General features: G+C 43.9%; 1 protein-coding gene across 1 annotated transcript in view; it reads right to left on the minus strand.

Annotated features, from left to right (window-relative positions):
• MTG1 (mitochondrial ribosome associated GTPase 1) overlaps positions 1 to 23,176 on the minus strand; it is a 408,689-nt gene that overhangs the window by 69,566 nt on the left and 315,947 nt on the right. The window contains exon 9 of the mRNA XM_040435854.1: positions 9,999 to 10,080. Coding sequence (XP_040291788.1) covers positions 9,999 to 10,080 — 82 coding nt within the window. The remainder of the gene's footprint in view (positions 1 to 9,998; positions 10,081 to 23,176) is intronic.

The following is a 23,176-nucleotide window of genomic DNA, read 5'->3' on the forward strand; positions in this document are numbered from 1 at the left end:
GTGCCAATGTGTTTGGAGAGACCGGGAACCAGCTGAGCTCACTGCCCCCACGTGACTGCAGCCAAGGACTATTCCACCATTATAACCCCAAAGCAACTTTCATCTTAACCGGTAACTGACTTTTTCTCTGCTTTACCCTGTTGTACCTATATCACCTGTATCTGTAAAATGAAGAGAGAAATCCGGCTCTTGAACAACAGGAGACACTTTTATTGATGCGGTAAAAACTTTCCAATCCTCACAGGCAAGGGTATAGTCTACGCGTTTCGGACCTTCATATTTCAGTCCTTAATCATGACATAAAAAACCCAAACTGAGCAGTTACCTATATACTCCTCCCCCACCAATCCGTGGGGGTTGAGGTGTCACATGGATATTAACTGCTTAGTAGGATTTGGAACAAACATTATATTAAAACAGCTTGTGCACGTCTACTAAAATCAAAGTATGACAAAAAACAGAAGCTTATATATTGCAACATGGGATAAAAGACACTTAGTTATACTGTAGGATTAAATATTGTCTCTTATTTCAGCCTGCTGGAATCCGGGTATTGAGCTGGAACATCCAGAAAGTCTCTCTGTTGAGAAGCTTTCTGCGATGGTCCCCACCCCGTAAGGGAGCTGTAACCCTTTCAATGCCAAGCCCCCTTAAAGGTGAAGAAACGCCTTCATGTTCTAGGGCAAAATGCAGACCGACAGCAGAGATGTTTCTTGTTCTAAAATGCGGTATGTCGGATATATGTTTTCTAATCCTAGTTTTTATTGCGTTTGTTGTGCAACCCACATATTGGAGTAAGCAGATTTGACATGTGATTAATTAAATGGTGTATTCAGTACTGCAATTCAAATAAGTCTTGATTGCAAATTGTCTCCCATTTGCAGTGGATGTAAAAGTGCTGCTTCTCTCCAAGTGCCCACAACAAATACATCTAGTGTGCCCACATTTAAAACTGCCTTTGTTGGAGAGCCAGGTTGAATGCAACCTGGCATCCTCAACATAAAGACTAGGGCTGAGTAGATTTCCCAGTGTTGTCGCATGTCGTGCCACACATTTAATACCGCCCTTTGTGAACTTGGACCAATCCTTGTCAAAACTCAGAACAGGGAGATGTTTTTTTAATTTTGTGGCAGATGTCCTTGTACTCCTCACTTTAAACAGTCGAGAACAAAATGGCACTATCATCAGACAGATCTGCTCCATTCTGTTTTAATCATTGTTTACTATTGGGAAAAATCAAAGCCCTTCTATCCAGTGATAGCGCCAAGTTCCTCTGACCAGTCAACAGTTCTGGGGGATATAGTCTTTGCTCCAATCTACCTCTGACTTTATTGGACTCCCTATTAAATGTGCAAACATCAGTGCAGTTACGCCTGTCACCAAACATGTCACCAAGGTCTCATTTAGCTCCACAGAGATGGACTCCTCGGATTCCACATCAGAAAACAACCAAGATTCCTCTGGCTCATATGTCGCGACTGCGATTATTTCTACTGCTTCAACCTCACAACACAAGAAGTCCTCAAAAAACGAAGAGCGGGCAGGAAACACCGGAACAAATCGGCGTTATCCATCACGCCACAGGAGGGCATAGAGGATCTCCAGGTGATCAACCTGTCGGGATCCATCCTTTCACTGGATCAACTGAAAGTTCTCAAAAAAGGAATGTCCTTTTCGCAGACATTTCAATTCGATTTATATAAAATTATCTTAGATGTGAATAGATTGGCACGTAATTGAATGCTAAGAAATCATTTTCTAGGGGGGGGGGGGAGTTGCTAGTGGTGATTCCATGCAGGGTGGTGATTCGGTTATCTGTGATTTAATTCCATCTAATACTGATAATGATTTTTCAGGTATGAGTATGAGCTTCGAGGAATTAACACATATCTGTTCCCTACAGGAAATGCGATAAGAACAGGGAAACACTGCATCTATTCATTGTTCCAAACAATTTAAAACTAAAAATAGGGATTTTTATCCCCTGCAGTCACGTTCCCCTGCTCTTGACCGCTACCAGGATCTGGTGGAAATGGATCTCAGCTTGTTGCAGGAAAGCATTGCAAAAAAAAAACTTCTCAACAGAGAGACTTTCTGGATGTTCCAGCTCAATACTCGGATTCCAGCAGGCTTAAATAAGAGAAAAGATTTAATCCTACAGTATAACTAAGTGTCTTTTATACCATGTTGCAATATATAAGCTTCTGTTTTTTGTCATACTTTGATTTTAGTAGACGTCCACAAGCTGTTTTAATATAATGTTTGTTCCAAATCCTACTAAGCAGTTAATATCCATGTGACACCTCAACCCCCACGGATTGGTGGGGGAGGAGTATATAGGTAACTGCTCAGTTTGGGTTTTTTATGTCATGATTAAGGACTGAAATATGAAGGTCCGAAACACATAGACTATACCCTTGCCTATGAAGATTGGAAAGTTTTTACCGCATCAATAAAAGGGTCTCCACTTGTTCAAGAGCCAGATTTCTCTCTTCATTTTATTGGTTTTCTACAACGGCCGTGTCCAGGCTGGTTGCCGTGCTCACTACAGGTGCAACAGGTGAGAGCTGCTCAACCTTTCCATTTATCCCACCTCTATTTATAGCCTCAGAGCACTGTATATTTTCTGTGTATATTGTGTTATATCTAGTGTGCCCTTAAGGCGATTAAATATATAATTTAATCTTGTGCCATCTTGTATCTCGATCACGAATCCCCACGTCCGTGTTTTGGCCTAGTTAAACTTATAAGCTACCACGGGTTGGTTTCTCACCCTATATAATCCCGTTAGCGGACCGGGCTTATATCAAACGAGAAACTGGTGGAAGATTTCCCGGGCTGAGGACGCGCTTTTCACCGCAGCAGTGAAAAGGCTCTTTCAGTTTGTTGCCTCTCTGTACCCGCATGGACAAGAGGTGTCTGTATAAACTGTACCAAGCTGACCTTATGTCACCGCCAGATCTCTGAGAAGTTCTGACAGATGTTCTTCAGTACCTACTGCATGATGTTCTTTTGTTTTGCTTTCGCTTTGACATCTCTTCTCCCTCTGCCAGCCGTCATCTATTAGCAGTGATTGCCTCCCTATATATCTCCTCCCATACTGCCTCACCTTGCGGTTTATACTACTTCCTGGATTGGGTTCACTGCTTGAAGTTGCTACTGCTGGTTCCTCAAGATAAGTCTATTTCTGTATTTGTGTTTTCCTGTTGGCTTGATTCTAGGTGACCCTGACTCCCTCCGTATTAAGTGCAGGGAGCCGGTGGTCGTGTCCCCTCACTATTATAGGGTTTGCAGGTGTCACTCAGTCTAAGGTACGTGGACATGCAACTTTCTATCATTGAGATCTTTGCATGGGCTAAGCAGTGAGGGAGAGCTCTAGGGCTTTAATAGGGCTCACCCTTTTGTTCCTTAGTTTGGGATCAAGTCAGTCGGATCTTTATTTGTTACTTATTGTTTCCTGCAACACCATCCGTGACACCTTACCTGCTCCTCTGGAGGGCGTAACGTCATGCTTTGGTAACCCGTGACCATACCGAGTATCGTGAGCTCGACGTAGTTGACGTCAAGCGGGCACGAGGCGTGGTACTCATCACAAGCATTTTCTGTGATACCATACAAAAACCAAACAACAACCAGTACGTAAATCACAACACCAATAACCAAACCAGACCAAGACCAATCAAATTCAATATCTCAGCATAAATAAGTTCTTACCATTTTAAAAGGCTTGACCGTCAGAGAAACTTTAATAGACCCACTGTCTCGAACACAGGAAACACAGATATATTTTTGTAAGAATAAGCTTCTTACCTTACAGCGCTGTTTGTATTATTTGTGAGTCCAGGTCTCCGCTTGTTGTGGCCGGGACCGTAAGGTCAGAGTTCACTGGTCAAGCCCCACGTTGGGCGCCAAAGAAATTGTGGGGGCAAAGACCCCTTACTCTGATTTATGCGGAGTTCCAAATTATTATTGTCCATAAATTAATGAGGAGTACTCATTTAGAACATTGATTGACAGACACGACTCATCAAACAAGTCTCTCTTTAGTCAAACAAAATGCACATAATCTTTTACTGACTGAGGGGGGGGGGAGGGCCACCCACACACGTCTCATGTAGGTCATGACCATATTTGAATAAATAAATAAATATATATATATATATATATATATATATATATATATATCCATAGAAAAGGTCAGGCAGCACTCCTTCACAGTTATGTGGTGCCCGCGGTGGTCCCTCGATACAGGACGGATAAACAACAAAGAAAGATCGCAGCACTCCTTGAAGTAAAAAATGTGCAGTTTATTCACACATGTCAGAAAATTGACAACGTTTCGGTTCTCTCACAGAACCTTTCTCAAGTCAGGTGAACATAAAGTGCATACGTGCATGTTTAAATACATTTTCACATTGTGACCAATTAATTCATTAACCAATACAACAACAGTGCACTCCCCTCATAGGATAAGCTACAATCCACATAGTTGACTCCACATGTTAACATAAGTACCGATAAGTCTAAGTATGTTTACTAATACATTCAATAGTGGTTATTCATAATTATTACTAGTGTATAAAAGTGCATATAATAAAGTGCAAAGTGCGCTAAAAACCTTAACTATTATAGTACCTTGCTGGGGATTTATGCACAGGGATATAAGGAGAAGGCGTCTTTACTTCATTGGAGGCACGCCACTCTTCCGCGTCTATTCCTCCTCAATGCGCATGTGTCGATCCTTCCCCCCTAGTGACGCAGTACATAACCTTCCTGCGTCACCAATAGGCGGAGACCCAGCGTAGTGACGCCCGATCAACCGTGTCAGCGCTCACCACGCACGTCATGCATGCGCCAGTGCGCTGCATCAATCGTCCGCGCAACATCACCAGTCTATTCCGCCATTTTACATTAGGGCACTCATAAGGGCAATCCTTGCGCCTCTGTTTCTCCTTATAATCCCTGTTACAAACCACATCACCCAGCTCGGGTAAAAGTCTGAATAACAATTCAAACGGTACACACATGTAAATACATCACATTTTGACGTGGACACCTCCCTGTAACTTCCATTGGATCCACCCCATACAGCATGCTAAAATACATCGGAACACAGACAATACGGACGGATATTAGCTGACCATTCCTCCTGTTACCCTAAATTTGACATTTAACCCTTTAGGTTTCAGAGTATCCAGCCGGAGAATCCATCTAAGCTCAGTTTTCTTAAAAACATTGAGTCGATCCCCTCCTCTATCCAATGGTTTAACATGATCTAAGATCATGAATCTCAGGTCATTTTCTTTATGATTTTTTTCCACAAAATGTTTTGACACAGGCAAATCCCTTCTTTTATTCCTAATAGATTGTCTATGGTTATTTAACCTGGTTTTCATATCGCATGTGGTTTCACCCACATAAAGCCTTTTGCAAGGGCACCACAATACATATATCACCCATGACGAATCACAAGTGAGATAATGCTTTATATTAAAGATCTCTCCAGTGTCTGGATGTGCGAACACCGATCCTTTATCCATCAGTTTACAGTTCACACATGCCAGACATGGGAAAGAGCCCGTGCGCCTTGTCTTAATAAACGTCTGTCTAAGTTGACCCTTTTTCAGGCAATCTGGAATGCACAACCTTATCCCTGATGTTCCCTGCTCTTTTATATGCCATCATGGGCGGATTTTTGAAAGCAGCTATATTGGGGTGACCACTACTGAGTAGCCCCCAGTGTCGCCTCACTATCCTTTCAATACTTGGACTCAACTCACTATATGATGACACAAAAGGTAATCTATTGCTAGCCTGTCTACTTTTTGAGGTCAACAACTCCTCTCTAGGAGTCTCTCTTGCTTTATCAGCATGTTTTTTCACTAACCTTCTAGGGTAACCCCTATTTATGAAGGATTGTTCCATGTTACTCAATGCGTCTTTAATATTCTCATCCTTATCAACTATTCTCCGTACTCTGAGCATTTGACTGAACGGCAGCGAATCTACCATCCTTCTTGGATGTCCACTAGTATAGTGCAGCAATGTGTTCTTATCAGTAGGTTTGATGTTCAAATCCATATGTATCTGGTCCTCCTCAATATAGACTTGAGTGTCCAAATACTGCACCCGGTCAACCGATGCCGTTAACGTAAATTGGATCTCCCTATCAAGAGAGTTCAAAAATAGGTGAAAGTCCATCAGCTGCTCCATGGTGCCAGCCCAAATGAGGAAAATATTGTCTATGTACCTCCACCACGTCAAAACCTGGTTGAAGTGGGGAGATACATAGACAAGACGTTCCTCAAATGACCGCACAAATATATTTGCATAAGTGGGCGCGGCATTGGACCCCATTGCCGCGCCCATCGCCTGCATATAGAACTGTCCCTGGAACATGAAGTAATTGTTCCTCAAGGACAGCTCTATCAATGTTAATACAAACTGACGTACTGGAGCAGAGTAATCTGAATGTTGCAGCATCTCTGCTACAGCCGACAAGCCCTTTCCATGGTTAATAGAGGTGTACAATGACACAATGTCAAAAGATGCCAGGATCGCCCCCTTCGGAACCCGCATCCCTTTAATCTTGGTGATGAAATCTCCGGTGTCCCTAATGTATGATTTAGCACTCATAGCATACTCCCTCAAAATTTTGTCCAGGAAGACATTAATATTCGAAAAGATCGAATTCCTGCCTGAAATTATTGGCCGCCCCGGAGGGTCAATCAGCCTTTTGTGTATTAGCAGCACCAATTCTTTGATCACGTCCTGAGTGAGCCACCATTTTCAAACATTTGACTAGCGATAGATTACCTTTTGTGTCATCATATAGTGAGTTGAGTCCAAGTATTGAAAGGATAGTGAGGCGACACTGGGGGCTACTCAGTAGTGGTCACCCCAATAAAGCTGCTTTCAAAAATCCGCCCATGATGGCATATAAAAGGGCAGGGAACATCAGGGATAAGGTTGTGCATTCCAGATTGCCTGAAAAGGGTCAACTTAGACAGACGTTTATTAAGACAAGGCGCACGGGCTTTTTCCCATGTCTGGGATGTGTGAACTGTAAACTGATGGATAAAGGATCGGTGTTCGCACATCCAGACATGGGAGAGATCTTTAATATAAAGCATTATCTCACTTGTGATTCGTCATGGGTGATATATGTATTGTGGTGCCCTTGCAAAAGTCTTTATGTGGGTGAAACCACATGCGATATGAAAACCAGGTTAAATAACCATAGACAATCTATTAGGAATAAAAGAAGGGATTTGCCTGTGTCAAAACATTTTGTGGAAAAAAATCATAAAGAAAATGACCTGAGATTCATGATCTTAGATCATGTTAAACCATTGGATAGAGGAGGGGATCGACTCAATGTTTTAAAGAAAACTGAGCTTAGATGGATTTTCCGGCTGGATACTCTGAAACCTAAAGGGTTAAATGTCGAATTTAGGGTAACAGGAGGAATGGTCAGCTAATATCCGTCCGTATTGTCTGTGTTCCGATGTATTTTAGCATGCTGTATGGGGTGGATCCAATGGAAGTTACAGGGAGGTGTCCGTGTCAAAATGTGATGTATTTACATGTGTGTACCGTTTGAATTGTTATTCAGACTTTTACCCGAGCTGGGTGATGTGGTTTGTAACAGGGATTATAAGGAGAAACAGAGGCGCAAGGATTGCCCTTATGAGTGCCCTAATGTAAAATGGCGGAATAGACTGGTGATGTGGCGCGGACGACTGATGCAGCGCACTGGCGCATGCATGACGTGCGTGGTGAGCGCTGACACGGTTGATCGGGCGTCACTACGCTAGGTCTCCGCCTATTGGTGATGCAGGAAGGTTATGTACTGCGTCACAAGGGGGAAAGGATCGACACATGCGCATTGAGGAGGAATAGACGCGGAAGAGTGGCGTGCCTCCATTGAAGTAAAGACGCCTTCTCCTTATATCCCTGTGCATAAATCCCCAGCAAGGTACTATAATAGTTAAGGTTTTTAGCGCACTTTGCACTTTATTATCTGCACTTTTATACACTAGTCATAATTATGAATAACCACTATTGAATGTATTAGTAAACATACTTAGACTTATCGGTACTTATGTTAACATGTGGAGTCAACTATGTGGATTGTAGCTTATCCTATGAGGGGAGTGCACTGTTGTTGTATTGGTTAATGAATTAATTGGTCACAATGTGAAAATGTATTTAAACATGCACGTATGCACTTTATGTTCACCTGACTTGAGAAAGGTTCTGTGAGAGAACCGAAACGTTGTAAATTTTCTGACATGTGTGAATAAACTGCAAATTTTTTACTTCAAGGAGTGCTGCGGACTTTCTTTGTTGTTATATATATATATATATATATATATTTTTTTTTACAGAAACAAAAAATATAAATGTCAATTAACCGCAGACACATACATTTCAGAATACAGGAAATAAGTGTCACAGCTAGCATTTCTCGAGAATAGCAAAGGTGGGGACTAAGTTACTCCCTGCAGAAATTTTGACATGCAAAAAGTCCCTGATCTATTAACTTCAAAAAGGTTATACAATGTAAAATGGCCGCTGCAAACACAAAGATGGAGTCTCATCCCTCACACCAATGAACAACAGCAATTGAATATTTTTATCTACCTCTTTGGGACTTTTCAGTTTTTAGTTTAGTTTTAGTTTTTAATAAATTGTTGTACATGTGACTATATCGCTATTTGAACCATGCAGCGCCTGGCGGAGAGTGCCTACCATTATATTTGTATAAACTTAATACCTTGGCTACATCATTGGCAAAAGGTTAATTAAAAGGGTTATCCTGGAAAAGATAATGATGACACAGGACAGGCACATCATTATCACATTGGTGATTTGGAAGTTTACATTGTGATGGACAGTGATCCGCTTGCATAGATGAGGCAGAAAAAGGAGAACAATGAGCAACCAGATGGTTTCTGTGCTTACAAAATTTTAAGGTGGAACATAGGCCAGAAAAGTTGCAGGGGAATGTGATGCATTGTCTAGAGTGGTCTAGAGAAGGTGGGAGGGATGGGACATATGTAACATGGTGGCTGGTAAAGTACTGGAGGGGTATATATCTCACCCAAAATACTCAGATGGGTGAGGTAAAAGAATCTAGGAAAGCTGGGTTGATTCAGCAAAGTGTTTTGCTGGATTTTTATGGAATGGGATGTAGGTGTTGGTAGTGGCATGCTTTGGAGAAGTCAAGACATATGACATCCATTGACTAAAACTTACCTCCTCATAGAAACTGATTAAATTAGTTTGACAGGACCAATCCCTCATAAAGCCATGCTGATACAGCATTATATGCAAATTTTCATTGAGATACTCCAGAAAAGAATCTCTTAGGCCTCTTTCACACGGCGTCACATTTTTGCAGACCCATAGACTTCAATGGGGCCACGTCCTGATTTTCACTGACAAGTATAGGACATGTTTTATTTGTTTTGAAGGGACGTGGAACAGAAGAAAAGATGTGGACAGCACACTGTGAGCTGTCCTAATTTTTTGGGGCCCCATAGAAGTGAATGGGTCTGCGTCTATGCAGAAAGCAACATACGGCTATATGAATGAGGCTTAACTGATCTATAGTTTCTGGAAAAGTCACAGATAGCGGTGCAACTAACTGTTGCACCATCTGCTCTTGAAATACGCCTAATTTAGGCGGATTTCAGATTAGTAAATGACCCCTATGTATGTAAGTATGGAGATATAATTCAAACTAAATAAAGACCCCAATAAAGTATATTTCAGCAGGTCCCTATAATTAAGATGTGACATATTTACTAATACTGGTGCACTGCTGTGTATGTAATTTTTATTCAGTATGCACCATATTACTCACTGCTCGGCTGTTTGTCAGTTCCATAGAGTTTAAAGACGTGGCAAAGCGAATTCTCCACTCCTCTTGACTACAGATATGGAGGTACTAGTGACAGCAGTAATTACAGATTAAACAGTTATACTCTTACCTGTGCTGTTGATGCTGATTTAGCATATAAAGGAGATAATCAGCAATTATATCTTCACCCACCAAATGATCAAGAATTGTTCCTGTAAAAATATAAAATTCTGAAAATATGAGAAACTTTAACTGTATATAACCTTTATTATTTACTTCACTGCTTACAAAAATAATCACTGAGGAGGTCAATCAACTAGAAGTGAAAGTATATGAATGCAACTATTTCACACAAGGAGAGCAGATAAAAAGAGCAACTGGCATGTACAGTACATAGACATAGCCAATGATTTCAATGAGAACTATGTAAAACTTCATTTCAACAGCTGGACAATTCTTAAATGGGTTGTCTGGCCTTGATGTCGACAACCTCTGGTGTCCTCCTATCTCTGAACATTATAAACCCCCACTCATGCATCTGCAGTTCTGCTGCTGCTCCATTAGGGTGCTGGCACACAGTGCAGTTCTGACATGCATTCAGGATGCAGTTTTCATTTAGCCACTTTAACCAGCCTCATTTAACTCTGGTGTTCTGTATAGTGGAAATGAGTTAATTGCGTGAAATAGTAAAACTGCAATATAAAACTGCATCCTAAATGCATGTCAAAACCCAGGACCAGGAAGCAGCTTGGTCCAGTTACTGCTGCGGGGACCAAAAGCAGCCAGGAGCGGAGCAGAGGCAGTACTGCAGACAGGTCAGTGGGGTTTTCTTTATGTTCAGGCAGAAAGGGGAGGACCCTGGGAAATGTTGGCACAAAGGCTGGACAACCCCCTTTAACCCCTTAAGGACCAGGCTCATATTCACCTTAAGGATCAGGCCATTTTTTGCAAATCTGACCAGTGTCCCTATGTTGAGATAACTTTTAAACACTTTTACTTATCAATGCCATTCTGAGACAGTTTTTTTGTCACATATTGTACTTCATGACAGTGGTAAAATGAAGTCAAAAATTTTCATTTTTATATATAAAAAATAAAAATTTAATTTTTAAAAAAAAAAATTGCAAATTTAAATTTCTCTACTTTTATAATAGATAATAATACCTCCAAAAATAGTTATTACTTTACATTCCCCATATGTCTACTTCATGGTTGGATCATTTTGTAAATTACATTTTATTTTTTGGGGACGTTAGAAGGCTTAGAAGTTTAAGGTCCAAAACCCACTTTTTAAGGAGCAGTTCAGGTCTGTAGTCACTTTGTGAGGCTTACATAATAGAAACTACCCAAAAAATGACCCTATTTTAGAAACTACACCCCTCAAGGTATTCAAAACTAACTTTACAAACTTTGTTAACCCTTTAGATGAAATTTCAAAATTTCACTTATTTGGCAGATTTTCCATTTTAATAAATTTTTTTCCACTAACAAAGCAAGGGTTAACAGCCAAACAAAACTCAATATGTATTGCCCTGATTCTGTAGTATACAGAAACACCCCATATGTGGTTGTAAACTGCTGTACAGGCACATGGCAGGGCGCAGAAGGAAAGGAACGCCATATGTTTTTGGAAGGCAGATTTCACTGGGAAGATTTTTAGCTGCCATGTCACATTTAAATACCCCCTGGTGCACCCATAGAGTAAAAACTCCAAAAAAGGGATCCCATTTTAGAAAGTATTGAAATGTCAATGTCTTACACTGTAAGACGCTAACAGTTGCCTAGGAGACCCAGCCCTGGGGCTGGATCTCCTGGGCTTCCATAGCTGGCAGTCCCGATGCCTGTTCAAGGCATCGGGGCTGCCATAGCAACCATCGGGGTCCCATCACTGCTGCACGGGGACCCGATGGGGATGTAGAAGCTGCCGCAAACCCCTGCATGCCGCGGGATACAGGGGGTTAATCCGCCGACATCAGTGTTTTCACCGATTCTGGCAGATACAGCAGGGGCCCGGCTGTCAGTATCAGCCGGGCCCCTGCTGCTGATCACGGCAGCGCGTGTGGGGCAGCCGGTTAACCCTAGGACGAGAATGCTCGTCCTAGTGCATTAAGTACCGGCCAGTTAGGACACACATTCTCGTCCTAGGTTGGCAACATGTTAAAGAGGTGGTCCGGTCCCAAAATCAAAATTATTTTTATTTGTCTGAGCTTTCCTTCCCCCCTGGAAGACATCAGACTATCCTGGCAGATCTGTTTACTTTCTCCCTTCCTGTTTTGTTGAATACATAACTTTATTGATACACAAGACAGGCTGCACTGAAGAGTGAGGAGTCACAGGTTGGCCACACCCCCCACATTGCTCTGTCTGCAGCAGCGACACCCACTACAACTACCGTGTCCATCTTTCTGCACCCAGACATGAATCTACTTCTCACCCAGAGTCTAATTGCCATTACTCATTTTCCACAGGCTCCACCCTCACATGTGTATCTAATCCTGTGTGATACAGCCTGCTGAGCTGTGCATCTAATCCCATCACTGACCGTCCACAGGCTCTTCCCTCACCATCTCCAGAGTGTGAAAAACAGCTTGAATCCGCAAGCGCATCCAATCACATCTAATCCTATCCTGTGTAATACAGCCTGCTGAGCGGTGTATCTAATCCCATCTTGTATGATACTGCCTGCTGAGCGGTGTATCTAATCCCATTTTGTATGACACAGCCTGCTGAGTGGTGTATCTAATCCTATCTTGTATGATCCTGCCTGCTGAGCTGTGTATCTAAACCCTTAGGCCGCTTTCACACGAGCGTGATGGATTAGGTCCGGATGCGTTCAGTGAAACTCGCACCATTTTGCAAGCAAGTTCAGTCAGTTTTGTCTGCGATTGCGATCAGTTCCGTTTTTTCCACGCTAGTGCAATGTGTTTTGATGCGTTTTCACGCGTGTGATAAAAAACTGAAGGTTTACAAACAACATCTCTTAGCAACCATTAGTGAAAACGCATCGTACCTGCACTTGCTTGCGGATGCAATGCGTTTTTTACGCAGCCCTATTCACTTCTATGGGGCCAGGGCTGTGTGAAAAATGCAGAATATAGAACATGCTGCGATTTTTACGCAACACAGAAGTGATGCGTGAAAAACAACGCTCATGTACACAGACCCATTGAAATGAATGGGTCAGGATTAAGTGCGGGTGCTATGCGTTCACGTCACGCATTGCACCCGCGCAAAAAACTTGCTCGTGTGAAAGGGGCCATATGCACACGACCGTATCCATTTTGCGATCCAGATTTTTTGCAGTCCCATTTTGTTCCATGGATTTAAGGTCCTCATTTTGATGACCAGAATAGGACATGTTCTGTCTTTCCTCTAACTGACATACGGATGTAAAAAACACACTGATGACGTCCATGTGCTTTCCACATCCGTATGTCAGTTCTGCGAAAGATAGAACATGTCCTATTCTGGTCCTCATAATGCAGATCTAAAACCCATAGGACTCAATAGGACTGCAAAAAAATGTGAATCGCATATGGACAGTAACTTTAATTAGAGGGTCCGAGACTTGCAGACCACAAAACAGATACGGTTTTGTGCACAAGCCCTATCACTATGACATCCACAGTGCCCCCATAATAGTGACATCCAGTGCCCCCTATTTGCCATCCAGTGCCCCTTGTTTGACATCTAGTGCCCGTTTGCCATCCATTGCCCCCCTTGTGCCATCCATTGCCCCCCTTGTGCCATCCATTGCCCCCCTTGTGCCATCCATTGCCCCCCTTGTGCCATCCATTGCCCCCTTGTTTGCCATCCGGTGCCCCTTTTGCCATGCATTGCCTTCTTGTGCCATCCATTGTCCCCACTGTGCCATCCATTGCCCCTATTTTGCCATCCATTGCCCTTTTGTGCCATCCAGTTTCCCCCTTGTGCCATCCAGTCCCCTCACTCTGCCATGCAGTACCCCCTTGTTTGCCATGCAGTGCCCCCTTGTTTGCCATGCAGTGCCCCATCATTGTGCCATCCAGTGCCCTTTGTGCCATGCAGTGCCCCCTTGTTTGCTATACAGTGCATGTTTGCCATCTAGTGCCTTTTTGTGCCATCCAATGCCCACTTGTGCCATAAATTGACCCCCTTGTGCCATCCATTGCCCCCTTGTGCCACCCAGTGCCCCCTTGTTTGCCATCAAAAGTGCCCCGTGACATGCAGCCTCTGTGGCTGATCGCTATGCTGTCACTCATGCACAGCGCTTACATCGTGCTGTGCAGGAGTCAGTACAGGCTTCACACAGAAGCCTATATGATACAGAGACTGACGGCCAGCACATGCGCACTAGCATTCAATCTAGTGCACTGTGAAGACTTTTCAACAGCAGGAGGCTGGAGAAACTTCGGCCGGAAGATAGAAAATTCATCAGGAGGGACCACGTCACTGGGATGTGCATCTCCAAACTGGCTGCACTGTGGAAGGTAAGTATAAGGCCACTAACCTGCCCTCCACAGGTTAGATTTAGCCAGCAATTGTCAGGTTTGGACCGGAGAACCCCTTTAATTGGGTTGTACAAAGGTTTTATATTGATAAGATATTCTCATTATAGGTCATGAAAAGAGATGAGCCAAGTTTTTAAAAATGTATTTCGGGCGCTTTGCCAAATTTTCCCCAAAAATCTGATTCGATCCAAATTAATTAGTGATGAAGCACTATTTCCCAGCTGCAGGGAGCATGTATCTTGCTGTACATCACTAGAATTTTAGAAGGAATTCTTAAAAAACTTTAAGAAAGTTTCCAAACCCCACTTTTTAAGGACCAGTTCAGTTATGAAGTCACTTTGTGGGGCTTACATAGTAGAAACCACCCATAAATGACCCCATTTTAGAAACTACACCCTTCAAGTTATTCTAAACTGATTTTACAAACTTTGTTAACTCTTTAGGTATTCCACAAGAATCAAAGGAAAATGGTAAAATTTTAAAAAACAGCCAAAGAAAACTCAATATTTATTACCCTAATTCTGCAGCTTACAGAAACACCCCACATGTGGTGGTAAACTGCTGTATGGGCACACGGCAGGGCGCAGAGGGAAAGGAACACCATATGGATTTTGGTGGGTAGATGTCGCTATGATAATTTTAAGTTGCCATGTCACATTTGAAGACCCCCTTATGCACCCCTAGAGTAGAAACTCCCAAAAAGTGACCCCGTTTTGTAAACTACGGGATGAGGTGACAGTTTTATTGGTACTATTTTGGGGTACATATGATTTTTCATTGCTCGATATTACACTTTTTGTGAGGCAAGGAAACCAAAAAATGGCTGTTGTGGCAGAGTTTGTATTTTTTTTTTTTTACGGAGTTCTCCTGACAGGATAGATCATGTGTTGCTTTTATAGAGCAGGTTGTTACCGACACGACAATACCAAATATGTGTACTGTATTGTTTCAGTTTTACATAAAAAAACATCATTTTTTGAAAGCTACATTTCTTTTATTTTTCTGCTGATTTTCTTGTGCAGAGGCTCCTTTTATGTAGGAAGAGCTGACATTTTTATTGGTACCATTTTTGGGTACATAAGATTTTTTGATAGTTCAATATGACACTTTTTTGAGGTAAGGTGAACAAAAATGGCAATTTTGGAACTGTTTTTATTTGTTTAGTTTTTTTTAACAGCGTTCAACTGAGGGGGTAGATAATGTGATATTTTTTAAAGAGCAGGTCATTACGGACGTAGCAATACCTAATATGTCTTTTTTTTTATTATTTCAGTTTTCTACTATAATAAAAGCATTTGTGAAAAAAAGATTTTCTGAAAGCTAAATTGTTTTTATTTTTCTGCCGATCGTCTTGTGTAAAGGCTCATTATTTGCGAAAAGAGTTGACATTTTTATAGGTAGCATTTTTGGGTACATGTGATTTTTTTGATACTTTATGTGGCAAAGTGACCAAAAAATTGGTTGTTTTGGCAGAGTTTAAATTTTTATGGTGATACTTAATATGTCTACATTTTTATTTCAGTTTTACACGATAAAAGCATTTTTGAAGAAAAAAATAAATCATGTTTTAGTGTCTCCATTTTCTGAAAGCCATTTTTTTTAATCGTTTGGGCGAATTTCCTATGTGGGGGCTAATTTTTTGCGGGAAGAGATGATGGTTTGATTGGTACTATGTTGGGGTACATATGTCTTTGATCACTTGGAATTACACTTTTTGTGACAAAAGAAATTGCATTTTTGGCAAAGTTTTTATTTTTTTAATGTCATGTGATATTTTTATAGAGCTGGTTGTTATGGACTTGGCAATACCTTTTATCTTTTAACGACACACACAAACAGTAAATGAAATGCAAAGCGGGGTCCTTCTGCTAGTATATATCGAAGGTAAATGAGGTGATAGTGGTTGTAACTATTTGCAGTACTATACATATGAGTGAGATATGAGTAAAAATAGGGAATGGGGGCAAATGAAGAGAAAGGAGGAGGACCTCTTCTTACCACTCCATTCTAGTCTGTCTAGTACCTGTGAGGATGCTGTGCTGTGCAGTTCCCTTACAAGATATACAGGACCTGTGATGATGATGATGTCGTCATCACAGGTCCTGGCAGATGCTCCTATCTAACCTAAGGAATGGTGCGGGGTGCTGCTAAAGTCACTGTTACGGGGTGGGGTGCTTGTGAAAGTCACAGGTAAGGTGATGGGGTTCTGTGAAGGTCAGTGATGGGGTTCTGTGAAGGTTTGCTTTATGTTAGCATAATTTTGTAAATGTTTTTTCATTTTTTCAGGACATTTTGGCAGAAAACGACCTACTGGAGCTCTTGGATCCTGCATTGCCAGAGAGCTCTGGCAGGCTGTTCTGTGCCAGTCTGCCAGTAATAAAACACTACTGTAAAACAAGCCTTAGAATTTTAGAAGCAAATTTTTAAGAAAATTTCCAAATCTGACTTTAAAAAACGATTCAGTTATAAAGTGGGGGCTTACGTAATAGAGACCACCCATAAATGATCCCATTTTACTACACTCCTCAATTTATTCATAACTGATTTTACTTTGCTAAGAAGTACTAAAAGAAAATGGAGGTGAAGTTTTAAAAAAGAATACAATTTTCTATTTTAATCCATTTATTCCTGTAACACATCAAGGGTTAACCGAAAAACAAACCTAAATATTTGTTACCTTCATTCTACAATTTACAGAAACAACCCATATGTGGTGGTAAGCTGCTGTATTTTCACATCACAGGGCTCAGAATGAATGGAGTGTTATATGGCTTTTGGAGGGCAGATTTTCCAGGAATGGTTTTCAGGTGCCAAGTCGCACCCTGAGGTACCTTTACAGTGGAAACGCAAAAAAAGTGACTCAATTTTGGAAACTACACCCATCAAGGAATTTACTGTTGATGTACTGAGTGCTTTGACTCAAATTTTCATAGAATTCTGAAATATTTGCCTGTGGAAATGGAACAATAAAATGTTGCTTTAGCCCAAGATTTATTTTCACAAGCATTAACAGGAGAAAAAGGACCCTAAAATCTGTTAGACATTTTCTCCTAAATATGGCAACACCCAAAATGTAGTCAATAAATGATGTTTTGGTACACTTCAGTGTTCCAAAGAGAAAGAGCACAATGGGCCAGATTTATCATATCCTAGCGGCATACGCAGGGCTAAGATAACCAGGCATGCTGCTGGATGCTGGATCTGAAAACTGGCATATTTTATTGACCCCCCCCCCAATGTATTTTGGGCTTATTTTGGTGATTTCTACAGCAGTGGCCAACAACTGCAGAAACTCTGAGGTTAAGGGATAACGGTCATATTTTTTTATTTTGTTTTGGAGTATTGGATTGTGCTGATTAATATCACCTTGGTGGCCCTATTTCAACTTTTCACGGTGTATTCAATTACCCCTTAATTCCACATTTTTGTTCCCTGTACTGCCTACTTTTACCTGTGCTTAAAATAGGGTTGCTAGGCATGGTCCGTCTATCTGTTGATAGACGGAGCACGCAGAAGCAAGGCTGCGTGCAGGCTCACATTACTGACAGCCAGGTCCTCCCCAGCAGCTGATAACAGTGCCTGGTCTGTGTGCACTTCTCCCTGTCCCTGCGCTTGGCAGACGCTCCCTCACTCAGCAGAGCTGGAGAATGCAGAGTTGAAGCAGCACACAACAGGGAAGGTAAATCTGCCATCTGCTCAGTGTATAAATGAAAGCAACATGTGGTAAGAGGACCCCTTTGTGCTGCAGGAGATTAACCCTTTAGGGGGGAGGTGTCACGCCGGTGACAGGTTTGAGAAGGTCTGAAAGAATATCTGCACATTAGTTATCCGACAGCCTCTTTTGGTTTCACTTTGTGTGTTGCTGGTATGTCCACACCCCCTATTCAAGTGTGGATCATGTGACCTTCACCTCCCCCTATTTAGTCTGACTTTACCCATCACTCCTTGCTCTGGATAGCTTCATTTGGTTTGGGAAGAGCTGGAGTGTGGTTCATGGTGAAGTGGTGAAGTCCTGTTCGTCCATCATCCATCAGCCTCAGAAGTTAAGTGTTGTGTTTTGTATTCCCCCCCACCTTTGTTGTTTACTAGGCCTCAGCAAGACGCTGGTTCCTTCACCAGGGAAGGAGCGGGTTGTCTCTGCCCGGTCATTACTATCAGCGCAACTGAGGGCCACCAGGGTTTTCTAGGTTCCTGTGTATGGGCATCTCTACCATTGAGCGGTGCCCATACGGATAGGAGTTAGGGCCAGGAGCAGGGTTTTTTAGGTGGTGACTAGGGATGAGCGAACTCGAACTGTATAGTTCGGGTTCGTACCGAATTTTGGGGTGTTCGTGACACGGACCCGAACATTTACGTAAAAGTCTGGGTTCGGGTTCGGTGTTCGGCGCTTTCTTGGCGCTTTTTGAAAGGCTGCAAAGCAGCCAATCAACAAGCGTCATACTACTTGCCCCAAGAGGCCATCACAGCCATGCCTACTATTGGCATGGCTGTGATTGGCCAGTGCAGCATATGACCCAGCCTCTATTTTAGCTGGAGTCACGTAGCCCCACACGTCATTTTGCTTTGATCAGTGTAGGGAGAGGATGCAGCTGCTGCTGTTAGGGCAAGATTAGGCAGGGATTTACTCATCAAAAACACTTAATGAAGTGATCGATCTACAGCTGTGTATCATTCAACTTCTGCTAGTTAATTGCTCATTGTTTTTAGGCTGCCCAGACCGTTTTTTCAGTTACTTTTTTCTGGGGTGATCGACGGCAATTTTGTGTCTTGTGGTGCGCCAGCACAAGCTGCCACCAAGTCCATTTAACCATCAATAGTGTGTTTTTTTTTTTTGCTATATCCTACATCAGGGGCTTGGCTGTGCTTGATATTTTATTGAGGGGTGAAATACAATTGCCAAAATAGCAGTACCCTAAATCTGGGGTTTCAGCTGTGGCTAGCCAATTGTAATACCGTCTGCTGTCTGGCAAAGGATATATTTTGTTCTGGGTTGAAATTCAATTGCCAAATTAGCAATTCCATAAATCTGTGGTTTCTGCTGTATCAGGCCAAGTTTAAATCTATCCATAAAAGGGTATATTACATTGAAGGTGCTGATAGGGTCATCCTCAATAACTTCACACGCTACCATGCATTTCCAAGTCTAATTCTGTCCGTAAAAGGGATACCGGTCATCCAGGGCCTAAATACTAGGCCTACAATTTATATTCAGCTAAATCTGTGGTTACTGCTGTGCCTGTATTAGTGTAATACGGTACCTAAATAGATAGCCAGATAGTGTTAGGTGCCTGTAAAAAAAGGCCTGAATTTGAATTCAATACATTGGGCCAAATAATTTTTTTCTTATTGTGGTGAACGGTAACAATGAGGAAAACATCTAGTAAGGGACGCGGACATGGTCGTGGTGGTGTTAGTGGACCCTCTGGTGCTGGGAGAGGACGTGGCCGTTCTGCCACAGCCACACGTCCTAGTGAACCAACTACCTCAGGTCCCAGTAGCAGCCAGAATTTACAGCGATATTTGGTGGGGCCCAATGCCGTTCTAAGGATGGTAAGGCCTGAGCAGGTACAGGCATTAGTCAATTGGGTGGCCGACAGTGCATCCAGCACGTTCACATTATCTCCCACCCAGTCTTCTGCAGAAAGTGCACAGATGGCGCCTGAAAACCAAGCCCATCAGTCTGTCACATCACCCCCATGCATATCAGGGAAACTGTCTGAGCCTCAAGTTATGCAGCAGTCTCTTATGCTGATTGAAGACTCTGCTGGCAGGGTTTCCCAAGGGAATCCACCTAGCCCTTCCCCAGCGGTGGAAGACATAGAATGCACTGACGCACAACCACTTATGTTTCCTGATGATGAGGACATGGGAATACCACCTCAGCACGTCTCTGATGATGAAACACAGGTGCCAACTGCTGCATCTTTCTGCAGTGTGCAGACTGAACAGGAGGTCAGGGAGGAAGACTGGGTGGAAGACGATGAGGTCCTAGACCCCACATGGAATGAAGGTCGTGCCACTGACTTTCAGAGTTCAGAGGAAGAGGCAGTGGTGAGATCGAGCCAACAGCGTAGCAAAAGAGGAAGCAGGGGACAAAAGCAGAACACCCGCCGCCAAGAGAGTTTGCCTGCTACAGGCCACCGCCACCTGGGACTGAGCACCCCAAAGGCAGCTTCAAGGAGTTCCCTGGCGTGGCAGTTCTTCAAACAATGTGCTGACGACAAGACCCGAGTGGTTTGCACGCTGTGCCATCAGAGCCTGAAGCGAGGCATTAACGTTCTGAACCTTAGCACAACCTGCATGACCAGGCATCTGCAAGCAAAGCCTGAACTGCAGTGGAGTAAACACCTTAAAAACAAGGAACTCACTCAGGCTCCCCCTGCTACCTCTTCTGCTGCTGCCGCCTCGGCCTCTTCCTCCGCCTCGGGAGGAACGTTGGCACCTGCCGCCCAGCAAACAGAGGATGTACCACCAACACCACCACCTCCATCACCAAGCATCTCAACCATGTCACACGGCAGCGTTCAGCTCTCTATCTCACAAACATTTGAGAGAAAGCGTAAATTCCCACCTAGCCACCCTCGATCCCTGGCCCTGAATGCCAGCATTTCTAAACTACTGGCCTATGAAATGCTGTCATTCAGGCCGGTGGACACAGACAGCTTCAAACAGCTCATGTCGCTTGCTGTCCCACAGTATGTTGTTCCCAGCCGCCACTACTTCTCCAAGAGAGCCGCACCTTCCCTGCACAACCAAGTATCCGATAAAATCAAGTGTGCCCTGCGCAACGCCATCTGTGGCAAGGTCCACCTAACCACAGATACGCGGACCAGTAAGCACGGCCAGGGACGCTATATCTCCCTAACTGCACACTGGGTAAATGTAGTGGCGGCTGGGCCCCAGGCGGAGAGCTGTTTGGCGCACGTCCTTCCGACGCCAAGGATCGCAGGGCACCATTCTTTGCCTCCTGTAGCCTCCTCCTCCTCTTCTTCCACCTGCTCATCCAGTCAGCCACACACCCTCACCACCAACTTCAGCACAGCCCGGGGTAAACGTCAGCAGGCCATACTGAAACTCATATATTTGGGGGACAGGCCCCACATCGTGCAGGAGTTGTGGCAGGGTATTGAACAACAGACCGACGAGTGGTTGCTGCCGGTGAGCCTCAAGCCCGGCCTGGTGGTGTGCGATAATGGGCAAAATCTCGTTGCAGCTCTGGGACTAACCGGTTTGACGCACATCCCTTGCCTGGCGCATGTGGTGAATTTGGTGGTGCAGAAGTTCATTCACAACTACCCCGACATGTCAGAGCTGCTGCATAAAGTGCGGGCCGTCTGTGCGCGCTTCCGGCGTTCACATCCTGCCGCTGCTCGCCTGTCTGCGCTACAGCGTAACTTCGGCCTTCCTGCTCACTGCCTCATATGTGACGTGCCCACCAGGTGGAACTCCACCTTGCACATGCTGGACAGACTGTGCGAGCAGCAGCAGGCCATAGTGGAGTTTCAGCTGCAGCACGCACGGGTCAGTCGCACTGCGGAACAGCACCACTTCAACACCAATGACTGGGCCTCCATGCGAGACCTGTGTGCCCTGTTGCGCTGTTTCGAGTACTCCACCAACATGGCCAGTGGCGATGACGCCGTTATCAGCGCTACAATACCACTTCTATGTCTCCTTGATAAAACACTTAGGGCGATGATGGAAGAGGAGGTGGCCCAGGAGGAGGAGGAGGAAGAGGGGTCATTTTTAGAACTTTCAGGCCAGTCTCTTAGAAGTGACTCAGAGGGAGGTTTTTTGCAACAGCAGAGGCCAGGTACAAATGTGGCCAGACAGGGCCCACTACTGGAGGACGAGGATGAGGAGGAGGTGGAGGAGGATGAGAATGAAGCATGTTCACAGCGGGGTGGCACCCAACGCAGCTCGGGCCCATCACTGGTGCGTGGCTGGGGGGAAACGCAGGGCGATGACGATACGCCTCCCACAGAGGACAGCTTTTCCTTAACTCTGGGCAGCCTGGCACACGTGAGCGACTACATGCTGCAGTGCCTGCGCAACGACAGCAGAGTTGCCCACATTTTAACGTGTGCGGACTACTGGGTTGCCACCCTGCTGGATCCCCGGTACAAAGACAATGTGCCCACCTTACTTCCTGCACTGGAGCGTGATAGGAAGATGCGCGAGTACAAGCGCATGTTGGTAGACGCGCTATTGAGAGCATTCCCAAATGTCACAGGGGAACAAGTGGAAGCCCAAGGCGAAGGCAGAGGAGGAGCAAGAGGTCACTAACACAGCTGTGTCACGGCCAGCTCTTCTGAGGGCAGGGTTAGCATGGCAGAGATGTGGAAAAGTTTTGTCAACACGCCACAGCTAACTGCACCACCACCTGATACGGAAAGTGTTAGCAGGAGGCAACATTTCACTAACATGGTGGAACAGTACATGTGCACACCCCTCCACGTACTGACTGATGGTTCGGCCCCATTCAACTTCTGGGTCTCCAAATTGTCCACGTGGCCAGAACTAGCCTTTTATGCCTTGGAGGTGCTGGCCTGCCCGGCGGCCAGCGTTTTGTCTGAACGTGTATTCAGCACGGCAGGGGGCGTCATTACAGACAAACGCAGCCGCCTGTCTACAGCCAATGTGGACAAGCTGACGTTCATAAAAATGAACCAGGCATGGATCCCAAAGGACCTGTCCATCCCTTGTGCAGATTAGACATTTATAACTACCTCCCCTTAACCATATATTCTTGTACTCCAGGGCACTTCCTCATTCAATCCTCTTTTTTTTTTCATTTTACCATTATATTGCGGGGCAA

This window comes from Bufo bufo, chromosome 6 (genome assembly GCF_905171765.1).
Source record: "Bufo bufo chromosome 6, aBufBuf1.1, whole genome shotgun sequence".
NCBI lineage: Eukaryota > Metazoa > Chordata > Amphibia > Anura > Bufonidae > Bufo > Bufo bufo.